General features: G+C 62.6%; 2 protein-coding genes across 2 annotated transcripts; both read right to left on the bottom strand.

Moving 5' to 3' along the window:
• Positions 1–1,689: 1,689 nt before the first annotated feature.
• PANK4 (pantothenate kinase 4 (inactive)) lies at positions 1,690–18,027 on the bottom strand. Its single transcript, XM_019658591.1, has 19 exons — positions 17,288–18,027; positions 13,240–13,322; positions 12,644–12,858; positions 11,900–12,083; positions 11,482–11,574; positions 11,037–11,190; positions 10,762–10,943; positions 10,190–10,271; positions 9,362–9,462; positions 6,934–7,089; positions 6,097–6,209; positions 5,665–5,752; positions 4,741–4,892; positions 4,173–4,228; positions 3,943–3,992; positions 3,426–3,530; positions 2,981–3,081; positions 2,812–2,880; positions 1,690–2,204 (listed from the first exon to the last, which is right to left on the bottom strand). Exons 1-19 carry the CDS (start codon positions 17,409–17,411, stop codon positions 1,991–1,993), a joined length of 2,322 nt encoding a protein of 773 aa, XP_019514136.1. The 5' UTR covers positions 17,412–18,027; the 3' UTR covers positions 1,690–1,990.
• Positions 18,028–19,753: 1,726 nt separating this feature from the next.
• On the bottom strand, positions 19,754–21,775 carry HES5 (hes family bHLH transcription factor 5). The gene is made up of 3 exons (XM_019658427.1): positions 21,032–21,775; positions 20,785–20,950; positions 19,754–20,696 (listed from the first exon to the last, which is right to left on the bottom strand). The coding sequence occupies exons 1-3, from the start codon at positions 21,083–21,085 to the stop codon at positions 20,434–20,436; spliced, it is 483 nt and encodes a 160-aa protein (XP_019513972.1). The 5' UTR covers positions 21,086–21,775; the 3' UTR covers positions 19,754–20,433.

Genomic DNA, 21,775 nt, shown 5'->3' with positions numbered 1-21,775 from the left:
GCTGCGGCCTCGTACTAGGTGCTGCCAGTCTGTGCAGGCCCAGAGGAAGCGCCCTGACCTCTGCTCATGGAGGGCTCCCCAGGGTGGGAACACAAACCCGGCGCACACATCCCCTGCCCTCTCTTGGGGGCGGACCTTGGCCCTGGGCAGGGATCCCCCACTTACTGCTCCACCCCAAAATCGCAACACAACTCCAGGACTGCTCGCCCCTTCCCCGGAGAAGGCGTGGTGCTGGCTGGGCCACTAGGGGTCTGTGCCAGGGCCGGTTGGCCACTGACCCAAACTCAGCAAAGGCCGGGATGAGGGGTGTCTGCTGGCCCAGTCCCCTCCCAGGACCCACCATGTTCCTGGGAACCTGGCGAGCCCCCCTTTCTCCTCAGGTCTGGGAGCATGTATCAGGGGTGCCATGGCCCAACCCCGCTGGGCCTTTCCAGGCTCCTAGTCTCAGGTGTGGTGAAGGGGTGGGGGTCCTGACTGCCGGGCAGGGAGGCAGGAAGGCAGCTCGGCCTGGGGGTCTGAGCCCCGAGTCGGGGACTGACGCCTTCTCGTGAGAAATGGAGGTCCACCCTGGAGGAGGCTGCACGCCGGGCAGGTCTGGCCTGGGCCCTCTAGCTGGCTGTGGCCCCTGCTGCCCCCTGGTGGCCGCCTGACAGGGCCAGGTCCTGGCTGACGCCTGAGCAGCTGCCTTGGGGTCCATGGGTGTGGGTGCCGCCTGCAGGCAGGGCTCAGGGTGCGATGGAGTGGGGGCACAATACGTGGGTCAGCGGGAGGGGAGCTGGTGTGCTGCAGCACTGGTCAGAGCCCCACACTGGTCAGAGCATGGAAGGCAGGGGCAGTGAGGAGGACGGGGCTCAACCTGGGGCCAGTGCACGTCCTAGATGGCTGAGCAAAGCCACCTGGACAGGCCCAGGGCACTGGGCTTCCGTGGCAGCAGGACAGCGACTGTGTGGGGGTCTTAGTGAAAAGCAAAGGGCGGGAGAAAGGTAAACATGCTCAGGTCCGTGGCGATGGCTAGGTGGGCTTCCCTCACGTCCGCCCCAGCCCTGGCATTTGGGTTCTCCAGAGCGGGGGGCCGGGGGCCGGGGGCGCCAGCACAGCTTAGCGGGTCTGGGCCAGGGGCTGCCCTGCCGTGCCAAGTGCAGCCCTGTTCCCAAGGCCACAGTGGCAGGGGCCCCGACCAGCTGATCTGGGCAGAGGGTCCCACATTCCTAAGGAACAAGCGGCACACTCAGCCTTCTCTGTCCGGCACACGGACAGACAGGTGGCCTTGCAGCTGCAGTGATATGGCTCTCCCAGGGACACGTCTAACGGGGTGGAGTCTGGGAATCGTGGGCCCCCGCCACCTGGCAGCTCTCCCAGGACCAGGCCACGGGCACAAAATCCACGTGGTCTGATCAGCGCTGGGCAGGAGTGCATCTGCCATCAACCTGAGAGCCCTTGAGGGCCCTCGAAACCGCTGTGTCCACTCAGCGGCTCTTAAGTCCAGAGTGCTGCTCGGTTCCCCCTGTCCCTCCCGTGCGCAGGGAGGGCCAGGGATGCAGGAAGCCACGCGCCAGGCAGAGGCCATGGCCATAGGTTCTAGAAGTAACTATAGAAAAAGACCCCACTCTCAGCTTCCCCAGGGGGATGGAGGGGGTGAGGGTGGGGGATCAGCTCCCGGGTAACGAAATAGCAAGGCAGAGTCGGCTCTGGTCTCTCTAGGAACTCTATTTGGTGCGCGCCTCGAGCCTCGTGTCCGTCAGATAGAGTATATATTTATATATACATATAAAAGATTATTTAACAGTTAAATATATGCCAACGCGACATCCCACGGGACAAGCTGTCTCCCTTCCATGAGCCCAATGCCCGAGCCCACACCGGGGCGCGCCGGCTCCGAGTCACAGAAGCACGATATAAATATGATTTCGAACGTGTTTCCTTGGTGCAGTCGCGACACATCCCGACGGGTGACGAGCGACAGGCAGAACCGTCGGGCAGGCCGAGGGCCTCACTGTGCCGGGACCTCGTACTTGAAGATGATGCTGAAGAGCCGGCCGCCCAGCCGCTCGGCCAGCCAGGAGTTCTTGATGACGGCCAGCTTGAGGCACTCGCAGCGCAGGGCCGCGTTGTAGTTGGTGTGCACGGCCCGGCCCATGCCCTCGATGACCACCAGGTCCGTGCTGCGCTCCCGCACCAGCACGGCCAGCCCCTTGTCCAGGCGGCTTCGGGGAGGAAGGGGACAGTGAGACAGGCTCGGGCTTCAGCAGGGTGAACGCCACGCCCTGACCGCCTCCAAGTGCCGCGTCGCCCTCGCTAACTACGTGGGCTGCACAGCAGCTGCCCGCCCAGCCTTGGGGACCCTCGGGAGCTGTGCCGTCACGAAAAGGCAGCCGCTCTGAAAACCGGGCCTTGGTGACGTTGTTCTGTTTTGAACCGTAAAGGCCCTGACTCCTTTTCGTGGGCTTCGTCACCTTGCCCTGTTGGCTACTAGGGCGCCTGGGAGAGAGGTCAGGGCTCACCACCAGGCGGACCAGAAGGCCGACAGAGCCTCTTCCACACGCTGGTGCCAGGTGGCCAGGCTCTTTATGGTCAGAACCTCCCGGGCACAAAGCACGGAAGCGATGGCCTAAGGAGGCTCACGGGAGGACAGCCACCTGACAGCTACAGGTGGGGTAGCCCCACTTGGCCTCCCGCCCCACACGAGCCAGACCCAGTTCTCAGTGCCGTGACAGGGTCCCCGAGGCAAGGGCTGCCGGGGCCCTGCCACAGGGCCACTGTGGGCACGGACCAGGGGCTTGGGGACCCGGCAGGCGGGGTTGCCGCAGATACCTGAGGTCCAGGCAGGGGGAGCTGGAGCCCGTCTGAACCAGCAACAGCCTCTCCTCTCTGAGTGCGGAGCTGCGAGCACAAGGAGTCGGTGCCCGTGAGGTGGCCCCGCAAACTCCCACCATGCCCCCCTTCTCCGTGCCAGGGACCCCAGACCTCCCACCAGGCTTACTGGACAATGGGGTCCATGGCTGCAATGCGCTCGGCCACGATGAGAGACTCACTGTAGGTGACGTCGTTCAGGGCAGGTCCCGAGTTGCACGCCAGAATGACCTGCAGCAGACACCCGGGCTTTTGAGGGACCTTGGTCGCCGCCGGGCACCGACCAGGCTGTGCGTGCTCGCCCGCCCGCCCAGGGCCGCAGCTGAGAGCAGACCCCTGGCCAGCTCTCACTGTTCGGTGGCCTGCTGCAGAGCCGGCCCTCAGGTCAGGATGAAGACGGCCCAGAACAATGGAATGAGGCTGACCTGAGCCCCACGACACACTGGCCGGTCGCTCCCGCCCCACTGAGCTGCCACCTCGCCTCACCCACACCTACCTGCTGCCCTGAGGAGCAGCGCCAACCCCACCGACAGTGGAGGAGCCAGGCAAGGGTCCCGCGCGGCCCTCACACTCACCTCCGTCCCTCTAGACAGAAGCTCCCTGACAAAGGGGAAGACTCCCAAAATGACGTCTACTCCACTGTTATCTGCGAAAATTAAGGCACATTTGTGAGGGGGCCCCTGCAAGACAAAACCAGGACGTTTAGTTGGGAACAGGCGCGTCCAAGCGTTTCAGACCCCTCTGCACTCCACTCCCCGTGGCCAAGGCCAACGGCTGCTGGGTCCCACGGGCGCTGGGGCAGGGCCAGCCCATACTTCTTCAGAACTGCTGCCCAAACCACCTTTGAACTGAGGTCAGCTGACCAATGGTCCCCACAGGAGCCAGGCTTGGAACAGGGAATGGTTAACTTAGACTTGCAGCTGGGGGTGCAAGTGGGGGGTGCTAAGGGGCCCTCGGCACACTGCCCAGGTCTGGCTGGCACTCAGGTTTCCATCCTGGGTCAGCTCATGCTCACGCCCTGCACACCACCCCCCACCCCGTGACCCCGGCTGGTCCCGCTGCCCAGGGACCCAGACGGGCAGCTGCGTGTACCTTCAGCCTCTGAAGCCACGTGTCGTAGCAGTCCACCAGCCAGGGCCGCTCTGCGGATACAGGGATGCGGTCAGCCGCGTCCTGTCACCGGCAGTCACCCTCACCCACCTGCTCACATCTCCAGGGAGTCGGTCCCCACCTGCCCCCAGTGCAGCAGAGCCTGCTGCCCCCTCGCCACCCCCTCCCCTGCCGGGCCGAGTCCCACATGAGGCCGCCCTGGGCATCCATACCTTCCAGCTGCCTCTTCGCCTCCTCAAACCCAAACTGGGGGTCCGATTCAAGGACACTGCACCGGAGAGAAGAGAAGGAAGTCACAAAAACCCCAACCGCAGCCGCAGGGCTCACTGGGGACCCCAAACACTGTCGTCACCACTGCCCAGGCCCGAGCAGTGACGCCCTCATGAGGTATCTTTCGTTCCAAATGCTAAGTAGCCTTCGACCCTTACTCCGCGTGGTAACCGTGAACTTGGATTTTTACCACTGAAAACATCAGCCTCCAAACCCACACCCCCAGTCCTCCAGGCGCCGCTCTGAGAACGGGCCAAGGGATGGGTCCTGGCGCCTGCTTAGTGTCACAACCAGCACAGCCACCGCACTTGCCCCTACGGGCACACGGGCAGCGCCAGCTGCACCGGGACCCCCGGCTCCCCACTGCCGAGGCCTGGGGCTGGGGGGCTCTGCATCAGGGGCCCAGGCAGCCTGCTGACACTGAGCCACGTGCAGCCATACGGACGAGCTGGACCAGGAAGGGAGGGGTGGGGGGCAAGCCCAGAGCCCGAGGAGATAGCGGGCACCTACTCAGAGACAGCTTTCGCCCCCCAGTCGAAGACGTTGCCCGCCAGCAGTCCTTGGACCAGCGCCAGCTGCCTCTCCTCCCAGGCCAGTGTGTCCAGCACGCAGACCACTCTCTGGAAGCACTTCAGGGCCGCGCCGTTTTCCTTCTGCTTCACCTGCAGGGGACACGACACCCACGCTGTGAGTGACAAAGGGGCCTTGCCTCCTCCAGGTCCTCGGCAGAGCAGGTTGGAGCAAGGGCGCCCTGCTGGGGACACGGTAGCGCCACCAACTGTGGGCCCCCTCTAAGAGGACATCACCACAAGTTTAAACAAACCGAGATCGGATCAGGTTAAAAATACTGCTCACACTCAAACGGTGTCAGCAAGAACACGGGGCAGAGGTGCCGACACCCATGCACGTCTGAACTGCGCCGAGAAGGACAAGGCTCAGGACCGAGGGCAGGCAGAGAAGGGCCAGGACCTGACCGTGAAACCCTGTCCCCAGACCCCCATTCCCAGATGCTCCCACAGAGAGGGGCGGGGAGGTGGGAATCGGGGTGCTGTGGTGGCCCTGGACCCTTCCCACCCTCCTGGGCACCCAGCTGCCTCCTGGTCAGAAGGGCGACCTGCCAGGCTCTGGCCACCCAATCCCCTCTCCTGCCACGTGCCCCGACCCTACCTGGCTGCTGGTTAGAGCCCCCAGGACACTTCTCTGCTCTGGAGGTCACCACAGCACTCCAATCCACAGCGCTTCAGTAAGCACTGACAACCGAGGGGCCGCCCAATGTTCTTAGGAGACAGGCCCTCGCCAGAGTGGCTGCAGGACGTAGCCTGTCACCAGCGCTGGGGGTTGGGGCTGCTACCAACCCGGCTCACCAGACAAGACAGGACGCCCCTGGTTCCCGCCCCATGTCCCCCTGCACGCATGCAGGGGGGTGGCACTCACTTTGGAGTAGGGGTCTGGGAAGTTGAACTCGTTCAAACAGTGCTCCCTCGTGTCCAAAAGGCTGCGCACGGTCAGCGTCCCGTAAGCGCTGGGGACAGAGCCAGGCGGAGGCTGCTGAGTGGGCCAGCATCCCCCGCTCCCGGGGACATTCTCCCAGCACCCAGGCGCCGCCAGGAGAAGAGTGGACGGCAGCAGGGCTGTGACACTGGGGTCCCGGGCCTCGCTGAGCAGCCCCAGTCGTGTGTTCAATGCGGGGCATGCAGGGCTTCGCGGGAACCCCAGGAGCGGTTCCTGGGGCCCCAGGCCCCCAGGAGTGCATGTATGCTCCCAGCGGGGGCCACCCAGGCACGGCTCGCCGGCTTACATGGGGTCCCCCTGGGCTCGGCTCGGCTCGCCGGCGTTATGTGCCGCCCCCTCAGGAAGCACACTCACAAGGGCTGTTGCCGCAGCGTCTGCAGCTTGTTCCAGTACTTCTGGCGGAACTTCTGCGCCCTCTCGGCCGCATCCACGGAGCTCGGCTGGCTCGCCACAGCGCGCTTCACTACCTGCCAAAGGCAGGGCGCTCAGCCGAGTCCCGGCCCCTCCCCCCACCCACGAGTGGGCGGCGTCAGCGGAAGCTACTGGTGACAGGCTCGTGGCCTGGCAGGTGAGTCTACCGGGGCCTTCCCCTAGCAGGTGGGAACAGGGGTCACCACCACCCCTGTTCAAGGCTCAGACCTGTGTCACCCACTACAAGTCCCCGAGTCCTACTTGCCACCAGCTCTCGCCAAGAAGAAACAGCCCGTGAGGGGTCTGGGCAGGGTGGGACCCCTCCCCTGAAAACAGACTCCAGGGGTCTCTCGAGGGATTTTACAGAGGGTCAGTTGTTCCCAGGGGGCTCTGATGGTCTGAGCCAGGACCCAGCTTGGAGTCCATCCCCAGCTGCGCAACCCCTGCACGAACTGCTCCCTTTTTGGAAAAAATGCAGTAAGTAGCAAAGACACTTGGCGTGTTTGTAAGAAACGTGCTTTGCTGATACCAGGTGCCAACAACCCACTCGGAGTCACATTTCTACCTGAAAAACAACAATCACCCCTCTCAGCCTCAAACGCAGATGGAGAACACCCCACCCGCTGTCAGCACACTTCACTGTGGCCCCTGGGGGACCCTACGCACAATGTCCCTCACCCCGCCCTGAGCCTCCTGGAGCCACGCCCCTCACCCCGCCCTGAGCCTCCTGGAGCCACGCCCCTCACCCCGCCCTGAGCCTCCTGGAGCCACGCCCCTCACCCCATCCAGAGCTTCCTCGAAGCAGCTGAGCCAGTATTTGCGTGCCAGCGCATCATCCGTGAGGTCCACTGTGTCAGGCACGTAGGAAGATGGGTCCAGAAGGAGTGGCAGGTTGACCAGTGGCCTCTCCAGCCGGTCCATTTCCAGCAGGTCAAACTGGGAGGATGACAAGCAGGTGAACCCGTCAGTGCACTTTCCTCAAAGGCCAAGGCGACCTTCTGTATTTTAGAACCAGCTTCTCTGTAAGAACAGGGCTCAGCTAGAAGCCACTTCACGCAGGGAGCGGACATCCAGTCCGTGTCTGGGCCCCACCCCCACCTGTCCCTCTGTCCAGCACTGTCCTGCGCTCTGTCCACTGGATCCTGAGTCTGCTCACCACCAAGGTCACTTCCCGCCTGGTCCCGGGAGCACCTCAGCCACCCCCACCTTACGCCTCTCACTGTGTTTCCTGCTGCAGGACGATGCCTGGTGGCCCGTGGGCTCCCACACCAGCTTAGGCCCCTTTCCTCCATGCTCATGACCCCCGACACACCAGCCACTTTTCTGGGCCTCGTTTCTCCTGCTCAGGGGTCCCCCCACGGGCGCTGTCCTCACTCACTGTCTGGTGGGCCCGTCCTGCGGCTCCGGCCCAGTGTCAGCTCCACAACAAGGCTGCGGTGACCCCATAGGGGCCGGCAGCTCCCAGCCCATACACACTGGCCCCTCTCTCTCCACAGTGTGTCTGCTGACCACACACCCAGTGTTCAAAACCATCTCCCAGCTGTGCTCAGCGAAGGCCGGGCCCCTGTGCCCGACGTGCCTCCTGTGGCTGCCAGCACCAAGCAAGCAGGGCCGTGTGCTCTTTGAGCGCATGGTCACCCACCTGGCTGGCCGAGTTTTACGTTGTAAAGAGTGGAGATGGGTCAGGCAGCTGCTCTGGGGCCTGAACAAGTGAGCGAGCACTGCTCGCCGGCAGGACCATACTTGGAACTTAACCATTCTCTGCCAGGAGTGCTTCTGATTGGCAAACTAGTGGGGACGGAGAGGCAGGTGTGCTCTGAGCCGGGACGGCCTGGACAGACCAACACACAAGGGACACACTGGCTTTCTGAGTGTACCCATGTGACTGAAGTCTGGCCTGGAAACAGCTGGTATGTTCCCACACGGATGAAAGGTGGCAGTAGTCACCTCCGTACCCATCTGCCAGTGTCTCCTGCCTCACCGGTCTCCAAGGGGTCCCCTGCTATCCTGACAAACTGCGGATGAAAGCCCAGCTTTGCCGTCTTGGCTACATAAACACAAAGAAGCGACCTGGTCCTCTGGCACCTCAGCCCAGTGTCAACACAGACCACACAGGGCCACGCGAGAACCCGGCACAGTGGGCCCATCACAAACGCCACCCGCCTGCCCCACGCTGTTCTGTTGGAGAACTGCCCATGTCACACGTCAGCACTGAGAGAAGGGTTTCTTGCCCACATATCCATCAATTTCGCAATCTGTGCGGCAGGAATCCATGTTGCCATCTGACGAACCCAACGGGGGCTGAGAAACGTTGAGACCGTTCTCCAAGTGCCAGTCACTGCTGACCAGGCCTGGGGCCGGGTCCTTGCAGCCCACTGCATGCTGGTCCCCTACCGCACCACCCCCTCCCCCCGCGGGGTGTGGAGGTGACGCACAGTGCAGGCCACACACACAGCTCTCTCCCAAGTCCTAACTAGGTCAGGCACGTTCTTACCACGTATCTGCTAACTTAGGAGACAGCCTGCGTCTACAACCGTCACAAAGGCAGCAGGCTGGTACTGAAGGTGACATTCTGACTGGTGTCCAGACCCGTCGCCTGAACTCATCTAGCCTGTTCCCCAACACTGAGTGCCAGTTCACCAGCGACAAAAGTTGTCACTGGGTGACAACAGCTTACCAGTTACAAGAGTAACCTGCCATTTGGGACGTGTCATCAGTAAGCCTGCGACAGCCCACAAAACCATCTCCGCTAGGATGGGGCCATGGCGGCAGCATCCTGTGTGTGGCTGACACCGGTCCTGGCGCAGCAGGCCGGGGGAGCCCCATCCCGTCACAGTGGGCCTCAGCCCAAGCGGGGGATGCGGGATGGGCTGCAACCTTCCAAGGAAGGCAGCTGCCCTGCAACCATCAGGCAGATGTGGTCTCAGGGAAGGGGCTAGAGGCTCCTGCGACTCAGGGTTCTAACCCCGATTCTGCTGTGAAGGGCCCCCCAGCCCTGGGAAAGGCCCCTGTCCTCCCTGCAAACCCAGGGGCTGGACTGCAGGTGTCTAAGGCTCAATGCTTAGAAAGCATGAGAATAAGTAAGGGAGGAAGGTGGCAAACTGCAAATGTCTGTCTTCTGCCCAAAGTCTGTGGTTGATGAAAGCCCACTCTGTACCAGAAAGTGCCACAGCAATGCCACCGAGCCCCCAGCGGGCCCCATACTCACGGTGCCGCTCCTCGTCCGCTGCGTCGGGCAGAGCTCAGGCGACGAGCTCATCAGGCCAGAACTGCCTGCATAGTTTTCTCCCCAGCTGTACTGGTTCGGGTCTGGAAAGTGAGAAACCAGGCGTCAGCCTAGGGGAGGGACACAGCAAACCCCGGGACGGCCTGACCGTGTCTGGAGAAGGACCAGCTGCCCAAGTGAGTCAGTGAGCCAGGCATCTTGCTCTGTGTTATTATTTCTTACTGAAATAATAACCACTGAAGTGACCACTTAGACCTTTTAAAGCTTCTTAAGTAATGCTTCTCTCGTTTGACACAAATAAAAAAGTGGACTGAAGGGTGCAGGGAAGGTCACGGCCTGCTTCCATCGGCACGTGCCCAACAATCACAGCTGCCGTTCCTCCCAGCGCCCTTCAGCAAGGACAGACCGGAAGCGCCTCCGCTGAGGAGACCGAGCTCGTGGGACAGTGAGGAGGTGGGAGCAGATGAGGCCACACGCCAGGGCCCCTGCACAGAGCCCCCGTCGCTCACAAGGACCCCCTTGGGTTGATTACGTCGCATGCAAACCCACACGAGTCGGTTTCCACTGCCCACTGCCCCCCCAGGAGAATCACAGCAAGGGCTGGCCTGGCCCCCCCACTGCCGGGGAGGGACCCAGCAGAGCCACTGCCTCAAACGGGGACGCTGAGGTCGGGAGGGGGTGGCTTACTTCAAGGTTAAGGACCCACCCAGTCCCTCCCTGCGGCCTTACTCCTTCCACCTGCCTGGGCCACGTGTGCCCCACGTCGCCTGACGCTGAGCACAGGCCACGCCCCACGGCCACGCTACTCACTGTCTTGTTCGGCTCCTTTTAGAAATGCTCCAATGGCTCCCAGGTAGCCTTCGTGTCTCAAGAACAGGGCCTGCACTTCCCCCTGCGACGGCAAAACCCCAACTGAAGCAGCCCCGCCACGCCCACCACTAAGCCCGCCCAGCTCTGAAGCAGCCCCACGTCCTGGAGCGTTCCTGAGTTGTCCACAGTTGACTGCTCAAGCCGGCTGAATTCAAACAGAATTTAAAAGCCTGTCATTTGGAGAAGACAGGGTGAATGAACACCCACCCATTTCACCCGTCGGCAGGCCCCTCGGGCCTGGCCCAGAGTGGACGGCAGCGCAGCGGACGTCTCCAAGCTTGTCTGAAGCTCGCTGACAATGGGAGACGGTCCCTAGAACGCTCACCACGGGTAACACGCCCAACTCAGAGGCTGCAGAGGTGCCCAGGGGGACAGGAAGGCCAGGCAGCGGGCACCCAGCGTCCTGCCTGCCTGCCTTCGGGCCCTTGTCCCTTGGGTCGGCTAGTTCTGGAGACACTGAGGGTCTGTGCCAGCGCCTGGGTGGCGGAGGGGCGGGCGGGGGCGCCCCTCACCTTGGAGAAGAAGTTGATGCTGTAGGTGATGGTGCGCATGGTGACGGGGTGGCCCCGGATGAAGAAGCCGCCGAAGTACACCCGGTCCAGGCGGTGCAGCCGCGCGTACAGGCAGGCGAGCTGCCCGATGTCGTTGCTGATCATGTGCAGCAGGCTCTTGGCCATGTCCTCCTGGGAGAACTCTGGGGGAGACAGCAGAGCAGAGCGCTACTGGCAAGAAGACAGTGCGCGAGTGTCGGCGGGTGAGCGGGCACAGCGAGCCAGGCAGACGGTACCTTGGTCGGTGGTGGCAGACTTTCCGAAGCTGCTGGCGATCAGGTTGCCGCTGAGCCCCAGGGTCTGGTGGGCCCCGCCGTAGATGTCTTGCACCAGCATGTCCACATTGGCGTGCTGGCCCCGGGAGGCCAGGTGCAGCAGCTCATCAAACTTCTGGGGACAGAGCAGCCAGGAATGGGTGGGGTCCCTACGGCCCCGGAAACCAAGCCCAAAAGGAAGCAAGCTGTGTGTGGGGCGGGGAGACAGGGAGGACTCCGGGGACCCCCAGGTGGGCCACGCTCTGACCAACTGCACGCCAGTCCTTCGGGGACCCAGGAAAGCACAGGGACGAGGCCCAGGAATGAGCCACTTTCATAACAACCCCCACAGGCACCAGCCCTTTCCTGAAAGGCCCAGAGACAACCGCGCAGAGCCAGGGGCGTCCTCCTGTAGCCGCTGGGATACCTTGGTTTTGGTGAGCAGAGCCCCAAGCCCCCAGAAGGTGCCCCCTCCGATGGAGCTGCCGCCAATCCACTCGAACCTGTCCTCGGTCTCCACCTGGGAGCAGGTCAACGGAGGGCAGATGCATCAGAAGCAGGCCCCCAGCCACCACCCAGCAGGTCCCGGGGACATGGTGGCCCAGGGGCATCCCCAGATACGGCGGGGACGGTGCTCTGGAAGGCCTGAGGGGGCGGGCCTGGCGGATGCTGGAGGTGAGGGGCACCGCCTTCCCACTGATAGCCTTAGACCCCCAACAAATGCGGAAGCCAGTCCCGCGTCACATCTGTCCGCATCCCTGTGCCCAGGGGCTCCCACATACAGCAAGTGCTCAACAAGCCAGAGCTGAATCGTCACTCACTCGCTGTATGAAGCCGAGCCTCACCTTCACAATAGAGACCCCAGAACCGATGTTGACGAGAAGATATGGGAAAATGTTGGGGTGATTTGTCTGAAACCGGAATTCGGGGTCCGAGTCTTTCTGATACACAAAGGCCTCTTGCGGGATGTTCTTTAACACGAAGTTGCACCCCTTTATCAAGCAAGTCATCACATCCTCCTTGTCAACTCTGCAAAGGAAGGCGCCGGCCACTGAGCTGCTGTAACACCAGGGGTGTCTCCTAGGAGACACTGCTCCCTGCCCGGCTGGGCTCAGCTTCTAACTCTAAGATACAGGCAGCTCCAACAGAGCAGCTCGCAGAGTCCCCTCCGCGCTGAAACTCCCCGGAGACAAGCCAGCGCCACAGAGCCAGCTGAGTGCACCTCAAGGCCGGCACTGCCACCGCACGAGCGGCACCGCCTGAGCTCCCACAGCAGCACTGCAGACCTCAGGGACTGTCACCCTTGGGAGCGGGGTGGGCTTTTCCTCAGGGCCCCATTTCCTTCCTTGCACCGTGCTCCTCTCCCCACACTCCCACCCACCGTCCTGGGGTTCGGCCACCTGAATCCTGCTGCAGCCCGGCCTTGAGCGCAGCCCCAGGCCCACAGTCCCCTACCAGCCCCCAAAGCCTCACCACGGTCGTGGGGTGTTAGAAATCCCCAGGGTGCGTCAGGGGCAGCAGCCAGGCCTACGTCAGCTGCCCCTGCTTCAAGCCCGTCCCCGAGAACCGAGGCTGCTGCCCCCACTCACTTCAGCCGCAGCTTCTCTTCAATGAGGTCCTTGAACTTGTACGCCCCGCCCCCGGTCGCCTGGATGACCTTCGTCTCGGTGTTGACGAGGTGGTCTTTGATGAAGTCCAGGCAGGCTTCTATGTAGGTGTTCTCGAACTTGACAAAATGCAGCCGGGCGGTCACCTCCTCCTGGACGGAAATCTCGTAGGGGGACTCGTGATCCTGCTCTGAGTCCTGGGGGTACAGTGGGGGGGTCTGTGTGTGTGCCGTGCTACAGAGACCAGGCCGTTAAACACCCACCCAACAACGCCAACGACTTCCGTCACCTGAAACAGGCAGAACGCTGGATGCCCACTTGAGGCAGGAGGCAGGTCGGGGGAGGGCAGGGCCCCCGATGGGGAAGGAGCAGGTGGAGGTGCTCCTGCCCAGGTTTGGAGGAAAGGGCAGGGCGCAACACCAGAAACTGGCAGGAAGCTAAGCTGATGTGCGTGAGCAGCAGAGGGGCAGCAAGCAGGAAATGAGAGGGTGCCAGGCCCGAGCCCACAGCCAGGTGGCGCCTCTGGTCTGCGCAGGTCTGACCCACAGCCCGCCAACCTGGACACCCAGGACGCTCACCTTGCCAGAGTGGTCAAAGGACCGCACTTTGGCCACTTTGTGCTGCACTGTGGAGTAGTATGCCAGCTTGGTCAGCGACCCACCTGCAGGCGAGACACAACCAGGGAAATTAAGCAGCAGGATGGAGGGACCCGGAACTCAGCCCTCCGCGTGCTGTCCTCTGCCAGACTTGGCTCCCGCGCACATGGCGTCAGGTGCTACTTAAACTTAAAAGAGCCCGTGGGCACCAAGCAGAGGAGTGATGCACTCCGAGACCCCAACACTCTGCGTCCTTTGAAAATGTCTGTTTCCGTTCAGGCCTGCACCAGACCGGGCTGGAGACGGTCCATGTCCCTCCGTACCAAGGCCCGGAGGAGAAAGGGCATCGTCTGTGTCTAGGAGACCCTGGCGCTCCTTAGTAGTTTTGGGAAATTCTGTTTCAAGCTCTGATCTTGAAAATGACCCAAAGAAAAAAGCTGACAAGCCCACTTTCACTGAAAAGCATGCGCTCAGTTGTGCGTGGTCACAAGGTGTGACGGTAGTGAAAGGAGCGTTTTCCCAGAGTGGGCAGGTGCAGGGTGTCACCAGGGCTGGAGAGCAGCAGCCCTGCCCCCACAGGCTCAGGCTGGGGAGGCAGCCCAAGGCTCTGAGTGACCAGGGGAGGCCACCAAGGGCAGTGAGTTCTCGTCCCCATGGCCAGGCCTCATGAACGCCCCTGAGGAACCCTGAGGCCCCTGGGACGGGCCAGAGACCGGGTGTCAGGAAGCAGGAGAGGCCTGTATTTGCCTGAAAGACATTTCAGGACAAGTGAGAAGGGGCCTCAGGGCCACTGTATTCAGGGCTAAGGTCTCGTGAACCCTCCTTCGTCAGACAGGCCAAGCGTGAGGCATCAGATACCGTCGCACGGTGACAGCCCACAGGTGGCAGACAGAAGGAGAAGTGACCCACTTAGCACCACAAAATTACTCTGAAATAAAAGGTTTCTTATGGGGCCCGGCAGAAATCCTCATTATGAGAAGAGAAGGCTAAAACTGCTCAACGGTTGTTTTGTGACAAAATACTAAGGGGACACATGAGAAGCGCTCAAGATGGCAAACAGATGTAGCAACACCAAGGTTTGCGAGGGTCACCAGAATCACACCGCCCGTCCTGCCTGAGCCGCAGCCCCGCAGTGTGAATGGGACCTCCCGGGACGTCCCTCGACCTGCCCTGTCAGGCCATGGAGGGGCCCGCGTGTGGTCATGGGCTTACTCTCATCCCCAGACTGTGACGAGAGTGCAGTCCACGGCCTCCTCAGCCCCTGCCAGGCCTGGCCCCAGCGCCTTCCTAAAGCATGTGGTGTCCTGTTCACAACTGACACAGGGGTGGAGGTTTTGAGAAACTTGTCAAAAGTTACTGTAAATAAACAGCTGGGTCCCAGAATCCAATTTCCAGTTGTGTGCTCTCTGAGTCAGCCATAGATCGCAGCCAAACACGGGTGCTGGGGCGACAATGGGCACCGCCAGGACTCCCTCCTACTGCCCCCGGGAGGGGTCAGATGGGCGGAAGTGGGGACGTGGGGAGCAGGCCGCTCAGCCTGAAGCTCAGTGAGCGCTCGGGGCCTCAGACAGCAGGAGCCGGGCTGTGCTCAGGAGCCCCTGGAGTTACTGCGAATGACAGCCGCTTGGTGGGACCGTCGTCCCTGACAAGGACAGGGACCGGCCAGGGAACGCGCAGCCCTGGCTCCCTCGAGGGCACTGTGCTCTGGCCCAGCCCACACTCCACCCGGGCCGACAGCCCTGCCTTACAGGAGGGACCTGCCGTCATCTTTCCTCCAGCACCTGGGCCAAGGCCTTCCAGTTCACCCAGACCCAGCACTGTCCTCCCTGCCACCCTCCATGACCTGTCCTTCCACGATGGGCACCAAGTGGGGCAGGACACCCCAGTGCATGTCCTCGCCCTACAGTCCCCACTTCCATCTCACCTGAGATCGATCCTCCTGCTGCCTGGCAGACACCTGAAGCCAAGTCAGCCCCAAGTGTGTGTTAACAGGCAAAACGTCCCTGGTGGTTTCAAAGTGGGGAGCCCATCCCGTGGACCTGGGTGCCCCACTGAGAAGGACTGGCCAAGAGTACCAAGCAGCTGGGCTTTCCTGGGTCTTGGAGAGGCTGGGGCAAGGGACGAGCAAACGGACAAGCCTGTTTGTAAGCCAAACTGTGGACAAGCAAACGGGCTTTGGGGATTCCTGGGCTGAGGACCCTGCCTGAGCCGTGGCCTCCCATCAGCTGCACTAACAAACCAAAGGTCTGTCCTTACTGACAAAGAACATGGCCTTTGAAGAGACAGGAACCAGACCCAGGGGAAACTTCCATGAGAGGAAATAAATACTGACACTAAAAATCCCTTTGAGTGTCCTTCTGCCGGCAAGGAACCCCCCTGGGCTTGGCCCCTGGAGACAGGGTGTTCCTTCCTTGGTGGCTACCAGCTGGCCCGGGGGGGGGGCACGCTGAACCCCTGAGGTACGCCCGTGCCAAGTCCATTTACAGCTGCATTTCCAAAACGTTAAGGGCTCCCGTGTTCCCTTGGAGCAGAAGCCCCAAGTGAAGGCCTGCAGAGCAAATCGGAACCTCAGAGCTCACACCGACTGGCCTGCAGTCACATCCTGGCCTGGGCAGGACACCAAAGACAGTGCAGTGGGGCCCCCAGAGAGGCCTGGTTGTGGACGACCCCATAGGCTGGGCTCCCATGCCCACCACCCAGGCAGGCACCACCTGCTGTCAGGTTCCCTAGGCTACTTCCCCGCCCACCCTCCCATCCAGCCTCGGCCTGGCCTCCATATCTCACACTTGCCACCAGCCAGTACCCCCAAAGCACAGCCCCGCCCCTTGTAGGCCTCCCCACCCCCCACCAGGGCATCTTGCACCATGCGGGTCCCCCAGGCCATCGGAAGCACACCCTGGTTTGCAAGGTGAGAACTCAGGCCCCTGGAGAACATCCTGGCCCAAGCCCATGACTCAACTGACCCCCAGGAACGGGAGTGGCAAATGCATTAGACGCGAACGACTCCCAGACCGCCAGGTCTACCCGGGACAGCCCAACTTCTCTGAGGAGAGAAGGTCCAGTCCAGCAGTTACTGAGCTGTGATGAGGGGTCAGGTGCGGTGCGGGCGCTGGGGCCAGAGAGCAGACACTGCCCGGCTCGTGGGTGCTTCGCCGTCCACACCCGGCTGTGGACAGGGACACTCAGGCCACAGCCCGATCCCGCTGCGGGGAGCAGTGCAGTGCAAAGCTGCGGTGGCCGACTCGCTGGGCCTTGCCCAGTGACGCTGCCTCCAGGAAGCCCTCTGTTCCGATACCCAGGCAGAGTAGCAGAGTGCCGGAGAGTGGGCTGCTTACCCGCCCGGCGGCCCCTCCACCTTAATGAAAGCACGCTACCGGGAGGTGTCAGGGCGTCAGTGGGGGAAATAGACTCGAGCATGGGCCTGGTGCAGGGGGCAAGGCGGGCGGGGGCGGGGGTTGAGTGCGGGCCCTGGGGGATCCCCTGCAGGCCGCGGGAGACTCGGAGGCTTCTGACCAGAGGTCAGCAGAGGTTCCGAGGTCCCACGTCCGGGTCGTCGAAACTCCCGCCAAACGACCACCGTCCGAGAACAGGGCCTGCAGGGTTAGGGTCCGCGCGGCCGCCAGAGATGGGGCTACCGCCCGTCCACGTCCCCGCCCTGGACAATGGGCTCGAGATCTACCGCCGGCCGGAGTAGCCACCCAAACCCGCGGCCCGAAAGGCCCCGCCCGGCTGCCAACCCTCCATAAGCGGGACTACGAGGCCCAGCATGCCCCGCTTCGCTCGCGCGGCGCCTGCCGGGAGCTGTAGTCCAGCCGCCGCGACAAACGTACGCGCTGGCGGCCCGCGGACTACAAAGCCCGTCAGGCCGTGCGCGCCGGCGGCCCGCGGACTACGGGGTCCGTCAAGCCGTGGGCGCCGCCGGCCCGCGCCCCGCCCTTCGTCCTTGCCGCCACCCCCGGCCCGTCGGCCCCGCCGCCCGCGCCCACGCCCGCTGCGCACCACCCCTCTCCCCGGGCCCGCCCGCGGCTACCGATGTCTATGGCGAAGCGCTTGGCGTTCTCCAGATTGCGGAAGATCTCGTCGGGGGGAAGCGTGATGCTCTTGTCCAGGGTGTCTCCGCTGCTCCCGCTGCCGCTCGCTCCACACTCCGCCATTTTGAATATGCCCGGCCAGCCTCATCAGCCATGGAGATATATGCGCATATATTTGACTGCTAAACGCCTCTCGCGCATAGATTATGCTAATGAGGCGTCCGGGCCGGCTCCGCCCCGCCCCCCTCCGCGATCTGGGCCACTGGAGGGCCGACTCCGGCTGGCCCGGGCAGGGGTCCGAGAGGCCCAGCCGGATAGGGAGCCCAACACAAAACCTCTGCACTGTTGTCGTCTAAACCTCTGTCGTCTAAACTGTTGTCGTCTTTGTTCTTCCACCAAGCTGGCCAGGTGCTGTCCTCAAGTGCTCTGAGCTGAGTGCGGAGGAGGCACCTGGGACTTGCAGACCACCAGAGCTGTCCCTTTCAGTGAGTGCGGCTGTAAGCCTGGCACCTGCACGCGAGGGCACATGTGACCCACTGCCTGGTTCTCCAGGGATGCAGGGCTGTCGGTGTCCAAAGTCCGATGTCAAATGGGGAGTTGGGGACCTTGTTTTTGAGGTGTCCCCAGCCCAGGGTGGGAGATGCACCTGCAGCTGGGGAAAATGCGGGCTTTGATGGCCCAGTTCTCAGAGAGTGCAGGGGAGCCTGCCTGGAGGAGGCTGCCTTCGGGCAAGAGGAGGCATCTATGGGAGTTTGCAGGGAACATGCTGAGAAAGCTCCCAAAACTGAGTAGGGACACAGATGGGTGTGTGGGGGGGGACGACGTGATTCCAGGGCCAGTCACTGGGAAGCCTCCACTGGCTTGGGGACCCTTAAGGGATGTGTCCCCTTTAGAAACATCATGCTCGGGGAAAGAGCCCAGTGTTGGAAGCAGACATAGGGCCCCTCAGTGGCTTTGGCACCTGTCTCCTAGGTGACCCTAGGCTGGTGCCTTCTTGTCTCTGGACCTCAGCCACGGTCGAGCATGCCACCAGATGCTGGCAGGGGGCCTGTGGAGCGGTACAAAGTCAGAGCTCCAGGGGTGATTCGCCGCAGAGGCCCATGCATCAGGCAAGGCTTCAGCGGGGACGCAGCCTTGCAGGCATCTGCTCTGCGTGGGGCGGCCTGGGGTGGAAGAATACGGAGGGTCTGCTTCCGAGGGGTCATCCTCAAGCATCGAGGACCCTGGGCAGTGGGACGCCCGTGGGCCAGCCTGGCTAGGAGGCACACCCCACCCACTGATTGATGTGACTGCCACATGTGTAATAAAGGATGTAGAAGGAGGCTGTTGTCCCCCGCTCATCCCTGTTGGGCTCAGTAGGGACCCCAGAGGCCACGGGCAGGCACTGGGCTGGCCCTGAGGGGGTGCCTTTGGACATTTCCTGCAGAGCGGACAGAGGAATGGAAGGCAGAGGCTAGAGAGGTGCTAAGCAGGAAGGAGGGAAGGCGGCACTGGGCTCCGTGTCTCTGAAAATATGAGTGCCTTCTGGTCCGTTCCCACGGGTGGCTTTTGCTCTTTGGTGAAGCAGGGTGCCTCTAGGTTTCTGCAGACTCAACCAGCACCCTGTAGCCTGCCTAAAAATAGGTGCCCTTTTTGAGACAAGGGACTGCCCTTGACAGGTTCATAGCCAGGACTGCCTGTTCCAGCCCTCGTAAACAGTCAGCCAGCAGGGAGAGTAGGGCTGCCACCTGTGGGCTAGCCAAGCAGGTGCCCCCGGGAGCTCCTCCAGGGACGGGCTGCCAGCCATGCAGGGAGGGTCAGGGTAGGGACAAGTACCGGGGGTGCCAAAAAATATGTATACATTTTAAGAGATGTTATCTATCCTCAAGCATTAGTTCGCCATAATCAGAAGTATCTGGACGCTGATGGGAACCACTTGGAGCACCTCTTGTAATTGCAGAAGTCAAACGTGACTTGTATTCGTCTTATGTTACCCGTGTATATTGAGTATTAGAATTTTAATAGTTTTTTCCTCTTTAATATATGTATATATGTTTTTGGCATCCTCTGTATTTTCCTGTGTGTTTGGCTCAGCTAAACCCTTTTTGCTGCAGCAAGAGCGCTACTGCAGGCCCTGGCCTTTGGGTCCCTCTCAGCTGGACAGAGCTGGAAAGTCCTGTAGCTGTCACTTGGCCCCCACCCCACCTGCAGGGAGCTAGTGAGAGGCCCGGGTGGAAATCCAGGTCTCTCACGTGTCCCGTTTCCCTGCACACGGGGTATATGTGCTGCAAGGCCCTCTCCCCTTCCAGCCTGCCTCTCCCCTGCCTCCCCTTCTCCTCCCGCCTTCCCTCTGCCAGGACCCAGCCCTTCTTCCTGTGCGGTTGCACACCATGATAGTGCCCGCTCCCCTTCACCCCTGACACCCGCCCGCCTTGCGGCTGCCAAGAACACACATGAAACACAAGGGACCAACTGCATGGGCCGAATACTCAGATTTTATTGGAAGTCTGCAGGGCAGTCCCGTGGCTCCCACGTGACAGAGATCAGATTCTGAGTACAAAGTCAAACCCACGCACCCACCCACACGGGAATCCTTTAAGGATCATGGTGGAGACGCCCACCCTTCCCACAGCCCACTGGGAGCCCCAACCAGACAACCAAGCCCACGCAGCAAGCAGCCTTTCGGCCTCGGCTCCGCGTGGTCCTCACGCGCCCATCCAGGCTGACGCTCTTTCCTATGAGGATGCACCTTGAGTTCCGCCTTCACAAAAGGCAAATGTGCCCACGCAAGGCACGCCCGCCTGCCAGGCCCACCGGCCCAGCAGCACGGGCCCTGAAGAAAGTCCTCTACACGCAGGGGCACCAAGCCCCCAGCGCCTACAAATGTCATAGAACCCCGGGCAGAGGGGACTTCCCAGAAGTCACTTGCTGAAATGCAAACACAGAACAACCCCATGGGGTCAGACGCTCGGCAGAAGGTGGGCCCTGATTGTCCTAAATGACGAGGACTCTGCACGCATTCTCTGAGAATGACCCTCCTGCTGGCCTTCGGAGGGAAGGGCCTGTCCAAGCCTGGGGTGGGACCGACGCTTGGGAAGGCTCTTCCCTACGTCACAAGAACGGCTGGCCCTCTGGTCCTGGGGCGGCAGCAGCACATCCGGCCGGGTCACCAGGGCCGCCAGAGGCCGCAGGGGGGCTGGCGGGCAGCCGCGTTGGCCTTGGCCTGGGCGGGCGCCGGTGCGGGTGCCTTGGGCTCCTTGGTGGGGGCGTCGGGCGGGGCCGGGGGTCGCTGGAAGTGGTAGAGCAGCTTCATCTGCGTGTCGCTGGCCGCGTGCAGCGTCAGGAACTGCACGGCCTCCTGCAGGCACCAAGAGTAGCCCTCGCTGTAGTCCTGGTGCAGGTTCTTGGGGCCCGCGGTGGCGGCGAAGGCTGCGGGAAGACCGGGCAGCGGTAAGCGGGGCGCCGCGGGGCGGGGCGCGGCCGGGGCGGGCGCGGGGCGGGGAGGGGGGGTGCTCACCCTTGCTGTGCTTTAGGTAGCTGACAGCCATCTCCAGGATGTCGGCCTTCTCCAGCTTGGAGTTGGGCTGGTGCCGCGCGAACTCCTGCTCCAGCAGCAGCTTCAGCTGCTCGATGCTGCTGTTGATCCGGTCGCGGCGCATCTTCTCCACCACGGGCTTCCGCAGCTGCGGGAGGAGGGGGCGTCAGGGGGGCAGCAGGACAGAGCGCGGGCGCCGGGGCGGCGCGCCGGCCGGCTGCGCACTTACTCGGTTTTTCTCTTTGGGACTGAGCAGCTCCACCGCCACGGTGCTGGGGGCCATGTCTGCGCGGAGAGGCGATCGGCGAGCCGGGAGCGGGCGGGCGGCCAGGCGCGTCCGGGCGCTGCGGCCCGGCCCCTATATAGGCGCGGGCGGCGGGCTGGCGCCTGGGGCCCGGGCGCCGCGGCCGTTCCCACACTCGGCGGCCAATGGCGGCGCGGGCCGCACAAAGGCGCCGGCCCATTAGCGCACGCTAAATTGCCTGTGAATTGGCGCGGGCACAATGGGCGCTCCCCGAGGAGCAGGTGGGCCGCGCGGCACAATGTCCGGGCTGTGGGAACGCGCTCGCCCTCATTAGCATCCCGGGGCCTGATTTTGGGAGCCCCGCGCCTCAATATGCTGCCTTTTCCCAGGCCGCAGGGAGGGGCCCGGGGGCCAGGAGGGAGCAGCCCCCGCCCTGCCTCCTTCTTTCCCCTCTCCTCCCCCTCCCTGGCGACTCCCTGCTGCGGGCCTGGCCCGGGCCACAAGCACAGATAAGGAAAAGGCTTTAGAATAATGAAGTGGAGTGGCCTCCGGGGAAATGGGCACCCCCCACCCCCAGGACCTGCTGTCCCTCAGGGGAGGAGACCAGTGGAGCCACACCTCTGCACAGGTGCCTCCATCTCCATGTGCACAGGTGGGAGAGAGACTCACGCTCTTAGGATCAGACCTACTACTGGCTTATGTGGCAAGTTCCTGGGATGTCACCTGGGA

This window comes from Hipposideros armiger, unplaced genomic scaffold (assembly GCF_001890085.2).
Source record: "Hipposideros armiger isolate ML-2016 unplaced genomic scaffold, ASM189008v1 scaffold_284, whole genome shotgun sequence".
NCBI lineage: Eukaryota > Metazoa > Chordata > Mammalia > Chiroptera > Hipposideridae > Hipposideros > Hipposideros armiger.
This window is presented reverse-complemented; position numbering and strand designations above follow the sequence as displayed.

What these genes read in the sequence shown, in the direction of transcription:
- PANK4 (XM_019658591.1), bottom strand. Translation starts at nt 17,411, where the DNA reads ATGGCGGAGTGTGGAGCGAGCGGCAGCGGGAGCAGCGGAGACACCCTG. An exon ending in CCTTTGACCACTCTGGCAAG is followed by an intron (nt 12,859 to 13,239) that starts GTGAGCGTCCTG and finishes CTGTACCCCCAG; the next exon opens with GACTCAGAGCAGGATCACGA. An exon ending in TCGAGGAAGCTCTGGATGGG is followed by an intron (nt 6,210 to 6,933) that starts GTGAGGGGCGTG and finishes TGCCTTTGGCAG; the next exon opens with GTAGTGAAGCGCGCTGTGGC.
- HES5 (XM_019658427.1), bottom strand. Translation starts at nt 21,085, where the DNA reads ATGGCCCCCAGCACCGTGGCGGTGGAGCTGCTCAGTCCCAAAGAGAAA. An exon ending in GTCCCAAAGAGAAAAACCGA is followed by an intron (nt 20,951 to 21,031) that starts GTAAGTGCGCAG and finishes CTCCTCCCGCAG; the next exon opens with CTGCGGAAGCCCGTGGTGGA. An exon ending in CTACCTAAAGCACAGCAAGG is followed by an intron (nt 20,697 to 20,784) that starts GTGAGCACCCCC and finishes GTCTTCCCGCAG; the next exon opens with CCTTCGCCGCCACCGCGGGC.